At 38.9% G+C, this 19,456-nt stretch overlaps 2 protein-coding genes across 2 annotated transcripts in view; one reads left to right on the top strand and one right to left on the bottom strand.

Annotated features, from left to right (window-relative positions):
* LOC121383574 (aryl hydrocarbon receptor-like) overlaps positions 1–19,410 on the top strand; it is a 28,322-nt gene extending 8,912 nt beyond the window's left edge. The window contains exons 2-10 of the mRNA XM_041513662.1: positions 68–225; positions 1,106–1,224; positions 10,413–10,502; positions 11,942–12,070; positions 14,442–14,543; positions 15,563–15,753; positions 16,433–16,539; positions 17,566–17,707; positions 17,983–19,410. Of these exons, the coding sequence (XP_041369596.1) occupies positions 68–225; positions 1,106–1,224; positions 10,413–10,502; positions 11,942–12,070; positions 14,442–14,543; positions 15,563–15,753; positions 16,433–16,539; positions 17,566–17,707; positions 17,983–19,213 (2,269 nt within the window). The 3' untranslated portion in view covers positions 19,214–19,410. The remainder of the gene's footprint in view (positions 1–67; positions 226–1,105; positions 1,225–10,412; positions 10,503–11,941; positions 12,071–14,441; positions 14,544–15,562; positions 15,754–16,432; positions 16,540–17,565; positions 17,708–17,982) is intronic.
* Positions 9,024–9,757, bottom strand: LOC121383265 (AP-5 complex subunit sigma-1-like). The gene has a single exon (XM_041513177.1). The coding sequence runs from the start codon at positions 9,656–9,658 to the stop codon at positions 9,074–9,076; it is 585 nt and encodes a 194-aa protein (XP_041369111.1). The 5' UTR covers positions 9,659–9,757; the 3' UTR covers positions 9,024–9,073.
* Positions 19,411–19,456: the final 46 nt, after the last annotated feature.

Below are 19,456 nucleotides of genomic sequence, written 5' to 3'. Positions count from 1 at the left end.
GGATCATTCCTTTGATATTTTATGTTATTTTATTTTATTAGTTCAACTATTGTTCATCTTATTTTAGTTTCAAATCCAAAAGATACAGAGACAAACTTCGGACGGAAATCAAAGCCTTGGAAGTTCTACTGCCAGTGGACAGAACGGTACTTAACCGGAAGCTGGATAGCCAGACTGTATTTCGCCTCGTCATCTCCTACTTCCGGTCTAAAATTTTCTTCAAAGGTAAATACTCAGTGTACCGTACTACATGTAACACGAAAATGCAGCTGCAGCATTGAATGATACAAATTTCGGGAGTGTATGGCTGATGGGAGCGGTAATCATTAAACAAAAAAAACAAAAACACTAAGGCATACTTTTGACTATTACAGCCGTTTTTCATCACTGAAATCACACTTTACCTAGATTTTATGGTTTAGATTATCAATTTCCGTACATTCGAAGTGTTTTTGGTCATCCTCGTGGTTTTAATATCACAAAATGCATTTCTCCTATTTTTAAAAACGCACGTACGTCTGAGAAGTAACAGTTATGGAGTCGTGGAGTCAAGTTTCACTCAATTGTATCTTTATCCAAATGTGTTACAGGTTTGTAGATTAACTAAACTTAAGTGTTAATTTTCACGGGTTGAAACTAGGGTATGCCCCTTTAATTAGGCCTATCAGTGAAAGTATTGTTTGCAAAATTCAAATAGCGAACTTGATCATATATAAACAGAGTTGTAAACATTATTTTAGTATGGAAATTGGATTGACTATGTCATAAAACTAAGATTAATGAATTCTGTTTAACAAAAAGTATGGTATCTTGTGCTGCAAGCGAGACTTTAATGACAATACTGATTAATGCACAATCACAACTGTTGTACCTTATTTCAATAATAATAATAATAATAATAATAATAATAATAATAAGCTCCTGACATTTTGTTTAGATAACCGTCTGAATTACAATGTAATTACAAACTGTTTTGAAAACAAAGCCCCCCCCCCCCCCCCCCCCCCCCCCCCCCCCCCCCCCCCCCCCCCCCCCCCCCCCCCCCCCCCCCCCCCCCCCCCCCCCCCCCCGCCACAGCAAAATGGCTTTCAACTGTTTGTTGCAGCTGCTGGTTTTTACGACGATGAACACGACGATTCATTGGCTGAAGATTCTACAGAACCTGACTCCGACAAAGAGGAAACGTCAAACATCGAGATTATTCATGGGAAAAGTGCCATCCAGGCAAGTACATATACCTCGTCTCAATGTTTACTCCATCCGTCCCTCGTTCCAAACACCGACTGGTATCCGACAGAACTTCAAAGGCTTGAAACCCGTCTACCTGGAGTGGTACTTAGAGGGTGTACTATGGCCGGAGATTGATTTGTTTATATAAAGCCAATAATGAATAAATTTATAAAATTGGTTTCGCTTTGCTTTTAAAATAAGGATCGATATTACAGTTTTGGTTTGTGTTGGCATATATGTTAAACTGTCTTGATGAATAATGCAATTAGCGTATTTGAATACAGCATAACCTTAATTATTAGCAATCGTCTAACCGTATTAATACTAATAGCCGTGAATCTGTTTTTAGTATTTTATTGATGGCAATGTTCACGAGCGTCTGCAACCGTATATGCGTGAATTTCTTTTTCACAAGTGATTGTTTGTATATATACCAAGGCATATTCCCTTCCCGGACTTTTCACTGTTTTTTTTAGAAAGCAGAGACGGTCAGTTAAAGCCATGTATATATATATATATATATATATATATATATATCGTATATATATATATATATATATATATATATATATATATATATCCGTGTGTGCGTTTGCGCGCGTGTCTGTTTAAAAATAAAACTATGTTAAAAACCTTCAAAAACTATTTGAATTTGAAATCGGATATTAGGCCTACTTGTCACGACTATTTGTGTGTATCAGTTTAAAATAAAACTATGTTAAAGACCTTCAGAAACTAAATGAAGTTGAAATCAGATATTAGTCCTACGTGTCACTACTATTGGTAATTCTAACCAAGGCCAGTCACCATGTATCCTCAGATGTCTTGAAGTCCATTCGAGCAATGAAAACACCATCTGTATTAAACAAGACGATAGCTTTTACGAATTCAAAATATAAGGATACCAAAGATCTCATCATCACATCAGATCTACTAACGGTGACCACGGTGGAGTTCAGGGCCCATATTCCAAAGCTAATTTAGCGCTACGATATCGAAATAGAGTCGGTTATGGCGTTCGTCGTAGTGACGTCATAACTTACGACGGTTTTACCATATCGTAGTGCTAAGATAGCTTCGAAAATCCACCGCACTTAAAAAAAATATCCCATGTTAGTCTTTAAGCAACTTGTTTCTAGTTTGAAATATCCTTTGTTACTGTGCCCCGATTTGATTAAAACCATTTTTAGTGCTCTTCCAATTGTTTTATACTAAATAAGACCACAGAGTACGAAAGAAGTCTGTCCTGAAATTTTAAATACATGTACAAATTTCATTCTTTGCTTCGAAAAAATGCAGACATTGCCATTTAAAATGTTCATTTCCGTAGTCCATCTCATACACCTATATCATATGCACATGCATTTTTTCAAATACACAGACATGCATAACGGGTACTTCCATGGGGGTATTGTTTTATTTGACAAATGTTGATGCTAAATTCCGGCGGTTTGTAACGTTACACAGTTTTAAGTTCCAAGCGATACAATGGCGTCTTGACGTTCTGAACGAGTCCCGAGAAGAGTCAACAATGAAACTGCAATCGGGGGGTCTTAATTGCTTTTAACGGCTTTGCCTCATTTGCTCATCGATCGATCAAGGTTTGAACAATGTTAAGATCCATTTAACACTTCCGTATCCGGGTAACGAGCCACGCGACATGAAGCGCGGACCTCTCTCCCTCTACGACGCGTTCGGCGTGGCGGCCAATTGTCATTCCGAAACGTTTACAAATCACAAAATTATGTTCCCTATCTACCTTATCTCATCCACCGGCCAAAAAGCAAACATGGCAATTAGAACGACAAACAACTAGACAAACGTCTGTTTGCCTTCCTCGTCTAGTTATGAAAATTGACAATACAATCGGGTTAATTCAGTATGAAATAATATTGTCAGAGGCAGATGGACGAATATACCTTTATGCATATAATTATTATTATTATGAAGGAAAACAACAGAACATTTCTTTAATTATACACTAATTTCCTAGACTATTAATAGCATGTATAGGCCTATATACATTGCCCACACTCAACTGAAAGTCGAATTAATAACTGCCCCCTCCTTTAATACTGACATGTTTTGCATGTGACAATGGTTGTCATAAAACGATAATTATTATGTACTCTTGTCCTATGTACTTTCTATCCTAACTTGCACCTTTTGTCCTTACTATAGTTTATATACTTTTTAAAATATTAATTTAAGTTCTCGGCCTAATTTCATATAAAAGGTTATATTCTCCAAAGTGTATTTTTTCTTTTTTTTTAGCCCCGGTATGTAATTTTCTGAACTATACCGTAGACCGAATATTTCTGTCTCTGTAAAACTACATTTCATATTTATTTTTAAATTATTTATCTATTTTATATTTATATATTATGTTCCAAGACCTGATGCGACGCGTTAAGTATTACATAAGTCGGTAACTACCGGTTCGCGACTTGTCAAGACGGCGGATTCAGTGGAATGGAGCAAAATGGCTACGCCCGTTATATAATAGCCGTTTTATTAATTAAATATACCAATATACTTGTTGATATTAAGCAATAATGTGCATTAAATATCGTTGAATATCCATACCAGTCCAAAAGCCATGCCTAATCCATCTTCATAAATCAAGGCTAATATTCGTTCCTCGTATTCAGCCTTGATACATGTCGTCAAGAAATCGTGCCAAAAAATGCTTAAATTTCATTGGATGCGATGAGATCTGATTGCAACGAATCGCAACGCTCCTTATAGATTCCCTTGTTATTGTAAACAAAGAGGGCAGCGTCAGCGTCCGGCGGTTAATTTTTGATATTGCTTTCAAGATTGTCACATGTTACCGATGCTGTGATTGGTCAGCGATGTCATCGTGTAAGGGACATAATCGGTGTTACAAATTTTCTTCCAATAGAGGGCGCTAGTAGTGGATATCAGTAATCTTGACTACATGTATCAAGGCTGAATACGAGGAACGAATATTAGCCTTGATTTATGAAGATGTGCCTAATCAAGCCTTCAAAATCACATTGGATATAATTTGGAGCTTAGACTGCAAACATTTTACACAAAAATTTTTAGGACAATAAACACACACCCCCACCCCAGAAGTTAAGCTCATTTAAATCTTTTAAAACAAACTTGACATTTGATTGGGATTTACGTCTTATCTTCTAGAGTGCTAGCCCCGAGTACTCAAGAGCTAGGGCTAATAACCATCCAAATGTCCGTCTAGCTCTCTTACAGTCATGGAAGGAAGGGAATGTTTTATTTAACGACACGCTCAACACATTTTATTTACGGTTATATGGCGTCATATACATGGTTAAGGACCACACACAGATATTGAGATAAAACCCGCTGTCGCCACTTCATGGGCTACTCTTTTCGATTAGCAGCAAGGGATCTTTTATATGACCATCCCACAGACAGGATAGTACATACCTTTGTTACACCAGTTGTGGAGCACTGGCTGGAACGAGAAATAGCCCAATGGGTCCACCGACGGTGATCAATCCTAGACCGACCGCGCATCAAGCGAACGCTTTACCACTGGGCTACGTCCCGCCCTCTTACAGTCAGAGTACTCAGGCTACTAGTGCAAGTCAAGTCAAGTCAAGTCAAAAGGGTTTTACGTGCACATTCAGAGCAAGCTGTTGTAGCGCACGCCTGTCGTGGGCACAAGAGCCGGCCTTGGCCGGCCCTTTTGTCCAAGACAGGAAAAGGGGGGGGGGGGGGAGGAGGGACCGTCTGCACTGGCAGGTGCAAGGGAGCACCAGCAGTCCGATTGAATCGGTAGCAGGCGGGTGGGGGTGGTGGTGGTGCTATGGAATTTTGAGTGGAGCGATTTTAAAGCCAAAGAGAAATAGTGCGCAGTTTGTTGAGTAATTTTGGCGCAATTTTGAACGGTCGGTCGAAAGGTAATTGTTTGAGCTAGTATAGGTTTGGAGTCGAGTGTAGCTCGTTAGTGATTCGAGAGTAGCTCGTTATTTATCGACCTTCATGATGCTGGTTGTCTCCCTAGGTTGTCCGTAGGGTCCTGATAAGGACCTGACCTCTTCTGGTCGTGGCATGACAACCCAGAGGAGACTTGTGCAATTGTGTAGACACTGGCAGGCAAGGCGAATTGTTCCGGGGTGGTCGAAGTGCTGGTGATGGTTTGGTCTTCAGTTTCCTCCTCAGTGACACCAAGTACATTTCCCAGCAGCAATTTTTTTTGGGGGATTGGGTAGGGGCGGCCGATATTCTTTTGTTCGGCCTCCCCCGGGTGCATTGCAATTGTGTACTCGGAACCGGTATTCTTTTGTCCGGTTCCTTATTAGAGCACGTGCTGGGCCATTGAAATGTGGGGCGGATGCATTTGTTATCATTAGTCAATGCATCCTGTGTGCTGTTGCGGTGAGCATGTTGTCTGTGTGTAATCCTAGTTTGGTGTTTAGGTTGTACCTATTGTCTTACGTCCCTATTCTAATGTATCCAACGGTCATCATGACCACCCCTCCCCCCCTGCCCCTGTGTAGCTTGGTTAACACAGTGGCTGGGGGGGGGGGGGGGGAATTAGTCTATTCTAAATATCTAATTTGAAGGGCACGCCCTTGTAGTATATGTATTGGTTAAAAAAGCCTAGTGCTTAACATATTTTATCAGTCAATGAAAGAGAGAGAGAAAGGAGAGAAAGATGGTTAGTTTATTAGTATGAATATTCACATACATCACAGTCATCCACTCTGGCATACTATATGAATATTCACATATATTACAGTCATCCACTCTGGCATACTAGGTATTAAGCGTACTATTAATTTGGTTTCCCGGCCCCGCAAAAGATTAATGAGTAACTATATCTATCTGTCGGTAATTGTATACTAATGGTTTTGTTGGGCTTGCGCCCTTATACTATATTGATCTTACTTGGTCAATCTTCTATTTTCTGTTTTCTAGTTGTCCTTCTGTGCCCTAAGTGACTTACCGCGTCTGCTAGTTTTATTCATCATTAATAAAGTGCATGGTGCGGTTACATGACATGTGCGATATATACATGTGGGTATTCTGGTTGGTGTTGGCTGGCTTGGACCATTAGGCGAGCTGTAAAACGGGAGGTTGATAATGAGTGATCCTATCCTGTTTGGTATATTGGCTTTGGTTGGCTGGTTAGTTCCTTATTCACTTGTTTTGTTGCGATCTCATTTGGGAGTGCTATGTACTAATTTGCCAAAACTCGGTTTTTAGAGTAAATTAGTAACCTGGTATATTTACATTAATCTATTCAGAAGTTCGCTACCTCCCCACCTTTGGCCGCTTGCAGTAGAGTGCATCGTTTCCGAGTTCCAAATTGGTAGCAGCTCTTATGTAAGGGCTTACAAGCGAGTGGTTTTGAACAATCCCTATGAATAATCTATTACCCCTGTCTTGGTTCTTATTTTATCTATTCACCTTTGACCCTTAGATTGGAAAGCATCGAGTAGAGTTCCAATTGGTAGCAGTTCCTTCTTAAGGGCGTTCTAGTGAATGATTATGAGTGCCTTTTATTGGTTTATTTTATAGTTTTGGTTTGGTGGGCCGGCCAATTTGCCAAACACTATTTTACAATAATTTCATAACATAGTATATACACTAATCTATTCGGAAGTTCGCTACCTCCCCACCTTTGGCCACTTGCAGTAGAGTGCATCGTTTCCGAGTTCCAAATTGGTAGCAGCTCTTATGTAAGGGCTTACAAGCGAGTGGTTTTGAACACACCCTATGAATAATCTATTACCCCTGTCTTGGTTCTTATTTTATCTATTCACCTTTGACCCTTAGGTTGGAAAGCATCGAGTAGAGTTCCAATTGGTAGCAGTTCCTTCTTAAGGGCGTTCTAGTGAATGATTATGATTGGCTATTATCGGTTTATTTTATAGTTTTGGTTTGGTGGGCCGGGCCAATTTGCCAACACGATTTTATAATAATTTCATAACATATATACACTAATCTATTTGGAGGTTCGCTGCCTCCCCACCTTTGGCCACTTGCAGTAGAGTGCATCGTTTCCGAGTTCCAATTGGTAGCAGCTCTTGTGTAAGGGCTTACGAGTGAGTGGTTTTGGACACTCCTTATGAATAATATTAATACTGTACTTGTTTCTTGTTTCACCTATTCACCTTTGGCCCCTAGGTTGGAAAGCATCGAGTAGAGTTCCAATTGGTAGCAGTTCCTTCTTAGGGGCGTACTAGTGAATGGTTATGAGTGTCTGTATTGGTTTATTTTATAGTTTTGGTTTGGTGGACTGGACGAATAGATAAACTGCTTTGAAGATTTTATGTTTTAGATGTTTACCTGGGTTTAGTAGGAAGTTAGGCGTTATTTGTTTGTTATGGTTGGCTTCGGTTATTGACTCTATCATTAGTTTTCTTTGTGTGGTGTGTAGCGTGCAATCCAGGAGATAGTGTTTCATATCTTCCCGGGTGCCACAATCACATTCTGGGTTTAGTTTGGTAAATGAGCAGCTGTTGAGTTGTGAAGATTTCCCTAGGCGTACTTTAGTGATTAGTTTATCCACAAAGGTGTTTTTGTATTTAGGTCTTATTGAGTTGACTAGTGGCTTGATGTTGTAGTGCCATGTATTATTTGTCAGGTCCCAGTTTGCTTGCCATTGATTTATGTAGTGTTTTTTTGCTTTTGACATTAGTTCTGTTATTCCTAGTGGTAGTGCAGTAATCGTACTGGTGATTGAGAGTGCTGTTTTTGCTCCATAGTCGGCTACTTCGTTACCAATTATTCCTACATGGGCTGGGACCCATTCAAACACTACTGTTAGGTTAAGTTTGTTTAATTCGTGGAGTTTATTGTGGATAGCTGCTAAGATGTCTGGCCTAGTAGATTTATTAGTTTGAAGAGATTGGATTGAGCTAAGGCTATCTGAGAAGATGACACTTTTAGAATATCGTTTATTTCTGATCCATATTAGTGCCTCATAGATGGCTGTCAGTTCTGCTGTGTAGACTGATAGGTTGTCTGACAGCCTGGCATATTTAACAAGTTTTGAATGTTTAGATATCTTTTCTTCTACTATTGCGAAGCCAACCCTACCATTATCTGGGGGTTTTTAGCCATCCGTGTATATATGGATGTGCTCCGGGTAATTTTCGTTGGCTGCGGCTTCAAACAGGACTTTTTTAAAAGGTGGAAATGGTGTTTCGTCTGTGGCTTTTTTAATTAGATATGGAGTGTGGAGTGTGGCACTCCATAGGCTGATTGATATGATATAGAGCCACTGGTATGTTATCAATTCCTACCTCTATTTCTAGTTTACTGGCCCTAGTGGCAAATGAGTCATTGAGTTTTTTGTTTTTGTTAAATTCTAGTCCTGGTTTAGTTATTATAGGAGTAAGTTCCTGAACTGGGTGGTCTAACTTGAGCGAGTGGATTTTTAGGTGGTAATTAAGATGTTGAATATTGCGGCGGTATTTAAGTGGCATGATGTTGAATTCTACTTCTAAGCTTTGGCCGCTAGTATTACGTGGAACTTTAGCTATTGTTCTTAGTGCTTGGTTTTGGATAACATCTAATTCTTGCAGTAATTTTGGGTCGGCGCAGCTGTAGGCTTGGGCTCCATAATCTATCCGCTACTAGTGCATAACTGGCTTTATTTTATAACACACGGACGTCAGCAAACCCACTTCCCATGTACACTTTTCGTACGTAATACGCTGATCTCCTCCACCCCTCTGGGAATACGTAATTTGGGGATGACCCCTTATAATGTACGGTAGCCTAACATTTACACAGCAAATGCAATATTAAGAATACATAAACAAGAAATATTTGACGTTTCAATTTATTTAGAATTTTCTTGATACAATATACATTAAGTTTATATATTCTTCATAAAACTGTCCAGTTCCTTTTCCAAATGCCGTATCACACGGTGATTCATAACCAGAAGACTTCCGCTTGGTAGGAATTTATTCAGTACAAGAAGAATTCGGTCACTACGAATGCCGGTCTCCGCCGGTTGATTCAACACACGGACATACTCTTGTAGGTACCGAACGAGAAGTCTCAACACCGATTCTGCCGTCAATCTACTTTCAGTTTTATCACACACCAAAGCAAAGCCCGTAAACCCCGCCCCCATCCAAGTCACAAAGCTACCTTTGGGAAAATTATGTCCTTCGTGTATTAAAAAATGTCCCGTGTCAAAATCAGGCAACATGTCGTCGCTGTTTAATCTCTGGACATCTTCTTCCACTGTTCTGTTGGAGACGGATCTCCGGAACTGATATTCCGAATGAACTTCGTTTGCAATCGTGTGGATTTCGTTTTTTCGGCCTGTCCGAATTTCTTCAAATGTGATGTCAGAGTCGTCTTTTGGCAGCGCCCTTTGTCCGTAGAACTGGTAAAATAGCACTTTTGAACTTCCAGGAAGCAACGTATTTATTAGGAAGGCGAATACCATGTTAACAACTTTTTGTGAACTAAATATCGATTAATAAACAGTGACACTGTGAACGTAAGCTTTCATCTTTCCAAACGCGGAAGTCTTTCCAAAATTAACTTCTTTGGACCTTTCCAGTTAAAGATTCTATACAAATCGAGTTGTTTCCCTTGTATAGTTATTATCGGTGTTGCTGTTTGCGTGTTATAACACAATTTATAAATTCGTTACCACTATGATATTAAAGCGTTGTCTGTTTTAATAATTGCGGGGAAGTAGCAAAACAAAACTCAAATAAGAACTTAAATATTTTCAGAAATATCGGTGAAATTATTGCTTTGAAAGGTCAATACCGTATAACAATCATTAGGCCTACCGGTATTCTAAATTTATATGAATAAAAAAACAAAAAACAAATTTGAATCACGTATACATCCTACATTTAAAAAACCCAGTTTAATGCATCTTGAAAACGTGGTTTGAATGCCAGTTTTACTCACAGTCGATTTATATTTTTATTTTTACGTATTTCCTTGCGTGCAATTAAAATTCAAGCACGCTGCCCTGGGCCGAGTTTTGTCTAGAACAGTGAGTTAAGGGTTAGTTGTTAGTGGTTAGCAAGACAGAACTTGGTGTAGTGGCCATATGCCTCCTCGTTGAGTAGTCAAAATTTACTCTGGGTAGGAGCAGGTATCAGTGTGATCTGATCTAACCACTGCACCGCCGAGGCCGGTGATTTGTATTAAATTAATTACTTTCATTTTTTTTAAAATAGGTACTGGATGGTTTTCTTCTGACCCTGACCACTGATGGAACTATTCTATATGTATCCGAGAACATTCTTCAGTATCTAGGCTACAATCAGGTATAGCTTATCATCGCATCTTCTAATAATACAATTATAGAGGTTATTTCATGTTTTTTGTCAAATATGATTTATATCTCATCAAGTGAAGTTTGTAACCATATCTCACGAGTCGCGCCAAAAAAACATGAAATTTTCTATTTATTATATAATTTTTGGCAATTTACCTTTATTTTTAAAATGCCAGCAGCAAAACAGTTCCGGCTTTCTTACAGTGAAGATAACATTTTCTTCAGTGACGATAACACATTTTAGAGTTAAAAGTGAAATAGTGTCACTGAGTGACTGATAACACTTTCTTCAGTGACGATAACACATTTTAGAGTTAAAAGTGAAATAGTGTCAGTGAGTGACTGATAACACTTTCTTCAGTGACGATAACACATTTTAGAGTTAAAAGTGAAATAGTGTCAGTGAGTGACTGATAACACTTTCTTCAGTGACGATAACACATTTTAGAGTTAAAAGTGAAATAGTGTCACTGAGTGACTGATAACACTTTTATTTTACTGATATTTTAAGATATTTCACTAAATGTTATGTAATAAATTGCCCTACAGGAATATGAAATATATCTTGCTTTATCGATAGGAATAGCCAGTGTGGCAGCAGCTACCCCCTCCCCCGCTCTCTTCCTCCCGCAAGTGTCGAAATACCCATAATGTGTTAGTCACAAAATGGTCGTATTTTTTTTTTTTTTTTTTAAAGGTACTGACCAGTTGCTAAGCAAATAGTCCTTTTTTTTGTAAGAAACAATTTAAATGCAAATGTTTATTATATATTCTACAGTAAAAGGACATACCATGTCACTGGCGTAGGAAGCGGGGGATTGCAGCAGCGATGGTTTTTATATATTTCCACGTGTGTGTGTGTGTGTGTGTATATATATATATATATATATATATATATATATATATATATATATATATATATATACATACACATGTGTGTGTGTGTGTGTGTGTGTGTGTGTGGTGTGTGTGTGTGTGTGCGCGCGTGTGTGTGTGCCCCACACATTTTTTGGCACCTTCCTACGCCCGTACAAGTGATTTGCAAAAGTGTTTGTTTTCTTTATATATACGGAGAAGAATTTAGGTTTTGATAAGTGCTTAACATGGAGTATTCTTAATATATTATTATGGAATGAAAGTAACTTTTCCAAACAAAACGGGTGACTAGGGGTAGGTGTGTGGTGGGGGTGATGGCATCCAGGGCCCCATTAAATAGGCTTATATATACGAGGACACACATGTGCAGGGCTTACACTTAAGGTTTTATATTTGCTTTGTACGTGTACTTAAGAGTGGTGTTCGATACCACTCATCAAGGTTACAACTATTCTCTCCTTATGTGTTGAATACAAAATGGATAGAGTCAACCATATGCTATATATTCGAAACACGTCTTATACAAACATGCTCTGCTCTTCCCAAATGCAGATAGACTTGATGCATCGGTGTCTGTATGGAATAGTGCACCCTGATGATCACTACGAGCTGAAGACCATCTTAGAAAATTCGCTGCCAAACGACCAACTTCAGACGACATCAGCTGACAGTCAATGCACAGTAAGTAGTTCCAAACACTATTTCTCAAAACACCTTGGGCCAAATTTACAAAGCCTTTTTTAGACTTACACGCGTATAACTCCGATATATTTTAACATGCACATATACCACGAAGGTTTCGCGCGTGTAACTACATACATGTACCAAGTTACCGTGTTTAAACACCTGCGTTTGAAAAAACACAGGCTTTGTAAATTCAGTCCCTTAAGTTTACGTTTGCAAACAGGTAGTTGTACCTGCCATACGTTTACATGTGTATGTGTTTGGCGTCTATTTCAAGAACAAAATTACATTATTACAAAAGATGGAGAATTGTTAGGACGAGAGAAAAAAACTGTATTTCGACTCCCAGTAATTTCGTAGCATCTGAAAAACAAAATAGCAATGTTTTGGACATCAATTTATGATCAGCTTTTTTATTATATATATATATATATATATATATATATATATATATATATATATAAAAAAAAAAATATATATATATATATATATATATATATAAAGAGTAAATTATGTGATCAACTGGAGAAGGGGGTACTAGCTTTCACTGGCGTAGTCAGGATTTTATATTGGGTAGGGGGGACCCACACTATGTATGCATGTATGATTTTATAAAAGTTAACAGTAAAACAAGAAAGAAAAAGGTTTGATTGGTGCGTGTGTGTGTGTGTGTGTGTGTGTGTAATTGCCCCCGTAGCCCTCCTCCCTCGCTACGCCACTGCAAACATTTCTCCTAACTTCCAGTTCATACGAGCCTAAAAATACCAGACAATTAAAGTGACATTACTGAGAAATACATATTTCTTTTTACCGAAGGCTGATACGAGGGTTTGGTTTTGTTCGGCTTGTTGACCTAATTACATTTAAATCTGACTGGCCCGCAGTACACATGATATCGCACTCGTGAACCTGATACAAATAGAAACAAATAGTGACTACGGAGTCTGGAAGCAAACAATAGCTAAGAACTCATTATCCATCCAATCTGATGATATTCATTTCTGTTAAATAATTAGATATTAGGTATACATCTTGACATCTGTTGTAGGGCTACGTATAGATAACACCAGAAAATAATCAAACACAATGGACTGGAAATAACAATTTTCTAAGTTTGCAGATATTATACGAACAAAATCCAGTTTACATGATTTTATCCAGATTTGAATGTCATCAGCTGTCCATATAATGCGTTCGTGACTGCTATCTTAACCTTTGTTAATTCTGTCAATATTTCGCTGAAAGGGCTTTCGGCTAATTATAGCAATTCCGTTAAATGTTTTTGCATAGTAAAATAGGATTTAATTTGTTTTTAGAAAGAATTCCAATCACATTCATATGATAAAACTAATTTAATTAAAATAGTCGAACGAAACACAATACCTAACTATAGACGAACTTCTACTAACTCAAAGATTGCCATAAAATCAACATGTTCAAAAACCTTCATTGCATTAAGCATAAACTCCTTTTTTTTATTATTGTTTTTTTAAAACAATATTACTGCATACCAAATAGTAAGTCTCAAGCATTGTGTATATACCTTGTTTGACATCCAATAGACAATACATTTTTTTAATGCCGGTATTTCGTTAAACATTCAATGATTGATTGATTCATTCATCTAGATGTTCAGTCACAGGACGGTTATATCACTCATTGCCAATGTCAAATTTTACCGGTGTAAAAGGAACGCCGGTCCGTGGGAACCGAGGTCCGCAGGAACAGTAGTCCTATCGGACCTCCATAGCTTAGGAACCAGTCCTACCCGGACTTTCATACATGGTTTATTTTTAAGTTGTTTTTATCCTAGGACTTGTATTCCTACCGGTCCCGCTCTGCTATTTCAAAAGGGCTAGTATCCATTTTATAATAAATACATACACACCGAAATGAGTGAAATTTTTTTTTTTTTACATAACATTTTATGTAAATAAAACAACAACCCCTAAATTGTTCAATATTTTGATATTCTCGTCAAAATGACCAGCAGAACAATACATTTTTAGTCCTATAACCTGTAAAAGACAATGTAAAAGAAGGTGGGTGGTATGGGACCAGAAACGATTCTTCACTGGTTTTGATACTGGTTCTAAATGCTTATTTGCAAGAAGCAATTTGGTGATACACCCCCCGCCAAAAAAAACAACAACCCCCAAACCAAAAACCAACATCCTTCAGAAAACCCAAACAAATCCACCGTCATACGAAACCAAGGAAACAAACAAACAAACAAACAAACACCCCCTTCAAAACAAGACCCCCCCCCCCCCCCCCCCCCAACCGCCTCAAAAACAGCAACAACCCAAACATAATAACAAAAGCAACAGAAACACGGGTAATTAACGATACTAATGTTTATTTGCAGGAAACAAGTTGCGGTGAAAAGGCCGACGGGATGGAACTGTGCAAGGCCGTGTCCTTCATCAGTCGTATGAAGTGCTTCAGTGGAACATCAGCAGGTTACCTGGTACTGAAAATAAGGGCCTAATTAACGGCCCTAACATGCCTGTACAAACCGGGGGTGCAGGTCAGACCCGTAGGAACCGAGGGCGGTAGGGGTGGATGCAATGTTTTTGTCCCACTCTATATAAATAAAGGTTCTTAAAATCTGGCTTGTGCCACCTCCCCCTTCCCCCCACTAGACCGTGTACTGTGGGTCAGTCAGATTTAAATGTAACTAGGTAATGTGCCCCCCCCCCCTTCAAATATCGTTACTAAGAGTCTGAGGGGGGAGTGTGCACAGTACCCCATTTGAAAACAATATTTTTTTTTGCCCTTGTTTAAACAGAGAAAAATATTTAAACATTCGAAAAAGCCAGTAATTGTAATCTACTGCCTAGAAAACATCAACCCCAGACTGAAGAGGAGACCATCCCCTATAACTGCCTGTTTTAAAATGATACAGACATTTATAAAACGTCCTATGTAGAATGTTCCTGAAAAAAGCTTCTTCGATTTTATAGTTTGTCTAAAAAAAAGAACATACCCCAAACTAAGTTATCAATATTATCTATCATTTATAGTTATTCCCAGTATAACAAATTCTCTACTGTGACTGATGCCTATAAGGGATGGACGTAGCCCAGTGGGAAAGCGTTCGCTTGATGCGCGGTCGGTCTAGGATCGATCCCCGTCGGTGGACCCATTGGGCTATTTCTCGTTCCAGCCAGTGCTCCACATCTGGTGTAACAAAGGCCGTGGTATGTACTGTCCTGTCTGTGGGATGTTACATATAAAAGATTCTTTGCTGCTGATCGAAAAAGAGTAGCCCACGAAGTGGCAACAGTGAGTTTCCTCTCTCGATATCTGTGTGATCCGTAACCATATGTCTGACGCCATATAACCGTAAATAAAATGTGGTGAGTGCGTCGTTAAATAAAACATTTCCTTCCTTCCTTCCTTCCTGATGCTTATATGTTTCAACATTTCAGTACTGGAACAATAATAAAATATAAGAAATATAATTAACACAAATGTTCGTTTCAGAAAATCCACTGTTCTGGCAAGGTAATGGACTTGTCAGAAGGGTGGAAGAACAAGAGGGCATCTAGTCAGATCGTTTTTCTCTACTGCCATCCATTCATGCTGAACACCACGGAACTAGCAGACGACATTCGGCAAAATGTCTTCTGGACAAAACACGGCATGGATCTCAAAATTAAAGAAGTTGATGCGAAGTAAGAGTTGCTTGAGTTTACACCTTTATTAACTTGCAACAGCAGTTGGCAGAATTGAGTCAAGGAATCATCCTGCTAATGTAGATAGTAAACATTATTTAGTACTATTACTAAGTCTTTTCTATTCCAACACGCATCTCTGGAGTGTATTGGAATTACTAATGTATCTTCTTTACATATTTGACAGTAGGGGCGGCAAGAAATATCTTCAAATAGATTTTATAGATTATATTAAAACTATGTTCGTTCAAATATCGAAGTAACGTAAAAAAAAAAAAAACAAACCCACCTCATTTATTTGAGTGTAGACTTATTCAATTAAATTATGTGAATGCTTTTGTTTTGTTGATATTTACGTATGCGTAATTTTCGTCCAGAAAATTATGCTATCCAGTGTTTCTGCCAGAAAGAAATATTTTGGTATGGCGCTATGGAATTGAATGCAACCAGTCAACAGGGTGTATGGGGGGGAGGGGGGAGTTCTCCAAGAAAGAAAATGGGTCAAGTTTAGGGTTAGGGATAAGAAAATCATACAGTAATGATAAGAGTGATTAATTTTGTCAAAAGGTTAACTTAAAAAATTTTTTTTTTTTTAAATCTGCAAACAAATTTGGGTATGGCGCCATACCCGTTTTACCTTCTGCCAGAAACCTTGCTAGTACCTTTTTTATTTTTTAAGAGCTTCATATATATTGGGTTACGACAGCGATGATCTAGCTGGACGTTCGTTCTACTCTCTCATACACATAGACGATGTTGCCACGTGCCTAGCATGCCACAGAGCTCGTAAGTTACAAACATATTTATCACCAAGTCTGTCATTACTAAATGAAGTCGACTGAAAGAATACCTGTTTACATTGGAAAACGTAGACAGTGAATAACGGTCAAGAAATGTTTTTAATTTAAAAGAAATCCGTTGAGACTGACAAAACATTTTAGCTTCTTAGAAACAAATACATTACTGTAGTAATTGTTCATCGTTTGCAGGTTTCCTTTCTGACACTAGACCATGCAGGCACGGCAGGCCTGAATCAAAAATATTATTGGTAGTAAATCTTAAGGCAGATATGACTTTTAATTGTAGAATGCAGGAAATTGCATTTCAGGATATCTAGTTTTCAAAATTTTACGAGGGAGCATATCCCCGAACCCCCTAGAAATTTTGATTTGCACCCTCGATCTCAGTCAGTCCCCGTCGCCACCCCAATATCTACTTGCTTCCGCCGTGCCTGGTATGTCACAAATACACCATTCTTGACACCATATACGTATTGGCTCACATTTTTGTAGGGAGGCAGGCCGAGTTTTTGTCCGAATTAAACAAAAATGCCCGAATCTTGAAAATAACATTTATTCTCATTAGTATTATCACACAGATATTGACAGAGGAAACCCGCTGTCGCCACTTCATGGACTACTCTTTTCGATTAACAGCAAGGGATCTTTTATATGCACCATCCCACAGACAGGATAGTACATACCACGGCCTTTGCTACACCAGTTGTGGAGCACTGAATGGAACGAGAAACAGCCCAATGGGTCCACCGACCGGGATCGATCCTAGACCGACCACGCATCAAGCGAACGCTTCACCACTGGGCTACATCCCGCCCCTTGCTATTCAGGAGTACAAGTACCCATTGTGAAAGCAACAGGCTCCCCCTCACACCATCTAGACAAATAATTCGAAGCAAACCACATGTTAAGACACCAAATAGATGAATGTTAAAAAACGTCGACTAGTCTTTTTAAACAAACATCCCTTTCCAATCTTTCCTCTTGTGTACTTTGAATAATTTTCTTTATTCAGTGATGGGAAGTTCTGAGATACAAACCATATATTATCGGATCCAAAGTCTGAAGGGTACGTGGGTGTGGCTGCAGAGTCGAGGAAAGGTCATCAGCAAGAACTGCAAGAAGTTTTCCATAGTATTTTCCCACTGTCCCGTCAGGTACAGTTCAGATCAACAATGGCACTTCTGGCCTATAAAATTAATGCTTTAAAAATGGACATCAATGTAGCCGACATATATTAATAAAAAGTTCTAAAAAGTATATTTTTAAAACACTCATTATAATAATACATAAACAAATGGTGTTTTACATTGGTAATTCACGTTACAGGGGTGCTACCTCCAAAACATTGGGATGTTCAAAACTTAAATATTAACTTGTGATTACATCAATAATTCTGTTTTGTTACAGCATCAGTATTCATTCCTTTCAGAGAAGAAGACAGCACATACATTCAGCAAGAAATAGTGCTAAGACAACGTTATGCTGTGAATGATCTGATGTCCATGATACAGTTTGGCCACTACAAAACTCCTTGGAAGAACATCCGTGAAACAGCAGCAGATGGGGCGGAGGAGCATGTTTCCAAGAGACACTGTGATCCACAACCCCAGTTCAATGCAGAACAGGATGATCTGGCTTTGTCCTTGCCTTGTCAAATGCTTATGCCTTGTCCTTCAAGCTGGCACACTCTCACGGACAGACACTCTCCAATCCTTCCTTCTAGTCATGTGGCCCACAAGATCTCTCAACGGGAGAAACAGCTGCAATTCCAAGAGTTCAAACGACGTCAGCAGCTGGAGCAGCACTGTCCTCATCCTGGAATGGCATTGTGGGAAATTTCTCCTGGCAGAAATGCACCACAGGCATATGACGTTCAAGCTGAAAGAGGCACATTCATTCCCCAGACAATCGGTTCAATGCCAGGATACTCAAATATGTGGCACTCCATGCCCACCTGCAGACATCCTTCAGAGAATCATTCATTCAACCCTGGCTACTATCAAGGTTTTTCAATCCAGCAGCATCCACAATATGGAGGACCTATCCCACAGTGGTTGCCACCAAACTACAGTAATCAACCTTTCCAGTGTGTCCAGGCTAACATTTCATTCTTGCCAAGTGCTCAACTGTACATGTACACAAACATAAATGTCCAAACAATGCCTCCATCTCCCCCTCCATCGCCCTTAGGAACAAGGCAATCATATCAACATATTTATAACACAAACCCAATTACCTGTAACTACCCATCACAGAGTCATCAAATGTTTCCAAATCCCGATGAAAACCGAATGGTTTTGGCACATCCAACTCCTTACAATGAATCACCTAATGGTTTGCCAAAATATACTCTTAAACCCAGCTGCAGTGCACCAATCTCTCTATCTACTAATGAAAACCAACAGGCATCATCAAATGGATGCAGTGAAATATCCCATCCATCCTTGCATAATGAACAGAAATTTCAGGTGGTGCCGGTGCCAGTTCCATCCTGTGCTGTTGCCAGTGGTAGCTGTACTAAACCCATGGAGATATCTTCACCAGAGGTGGAACTTGATCAACACATGTCAATTGTTGAACCAAGTAAATCACCAGAAGACAGGGAGTATGTTGATTTGCCATCCATTGGCAGCTTTCTGGAATACCTCAATGAGGTATAAGACACTAGGTACACATATTAAACTATAATTTAAAGCACTTGGAGACTGACTGCCATCTATTGGCAGCTTTCTGGAATACCTCAATGAGGTTTAAGACGCTGCGTACACATATTAAAGCACTTAAGAGACTGATTGCGGGTTCTGCAAAAGGTATTCCGGGGCTAAGGATCAGCAAATGATTGGGGTTTCATAAAGATTGAAGCAAACAACCCATTTTTAAACAAGCTGGCTGTCGTAAGATTG

This window comes from Gigantopelta aegis, chromosome 10, assembly GCF_016097555.1.
Source record: "Gigantopelta aegis isolate Gae_Host chromosome 10, Gae_host_genome, whole genome shotgun sequence".
NCBI classification, from domain to species: Eukaryota; Metazoa; Mollusca; class Gastropoda; order Neomphalida; family Peltospiridae; genus Gigantopelta; species Gigantopelta aegis.
The sequence above is the reverse complement of the archived record's forward strand: the minus strand, read 5'-3'. Positions and strand labels throughout refer to the sequence as shown.

Bases quoted from the DNA above. Each gene is read 5' to 3' on its own strand.
- LOC121383265 (XM_041513177.1), bottom strand. From the start codon at position 9,658: ATGGTATTCGCCTTCCTAATAAATACGTTGCTTCCTGGAAGTTCAAAA.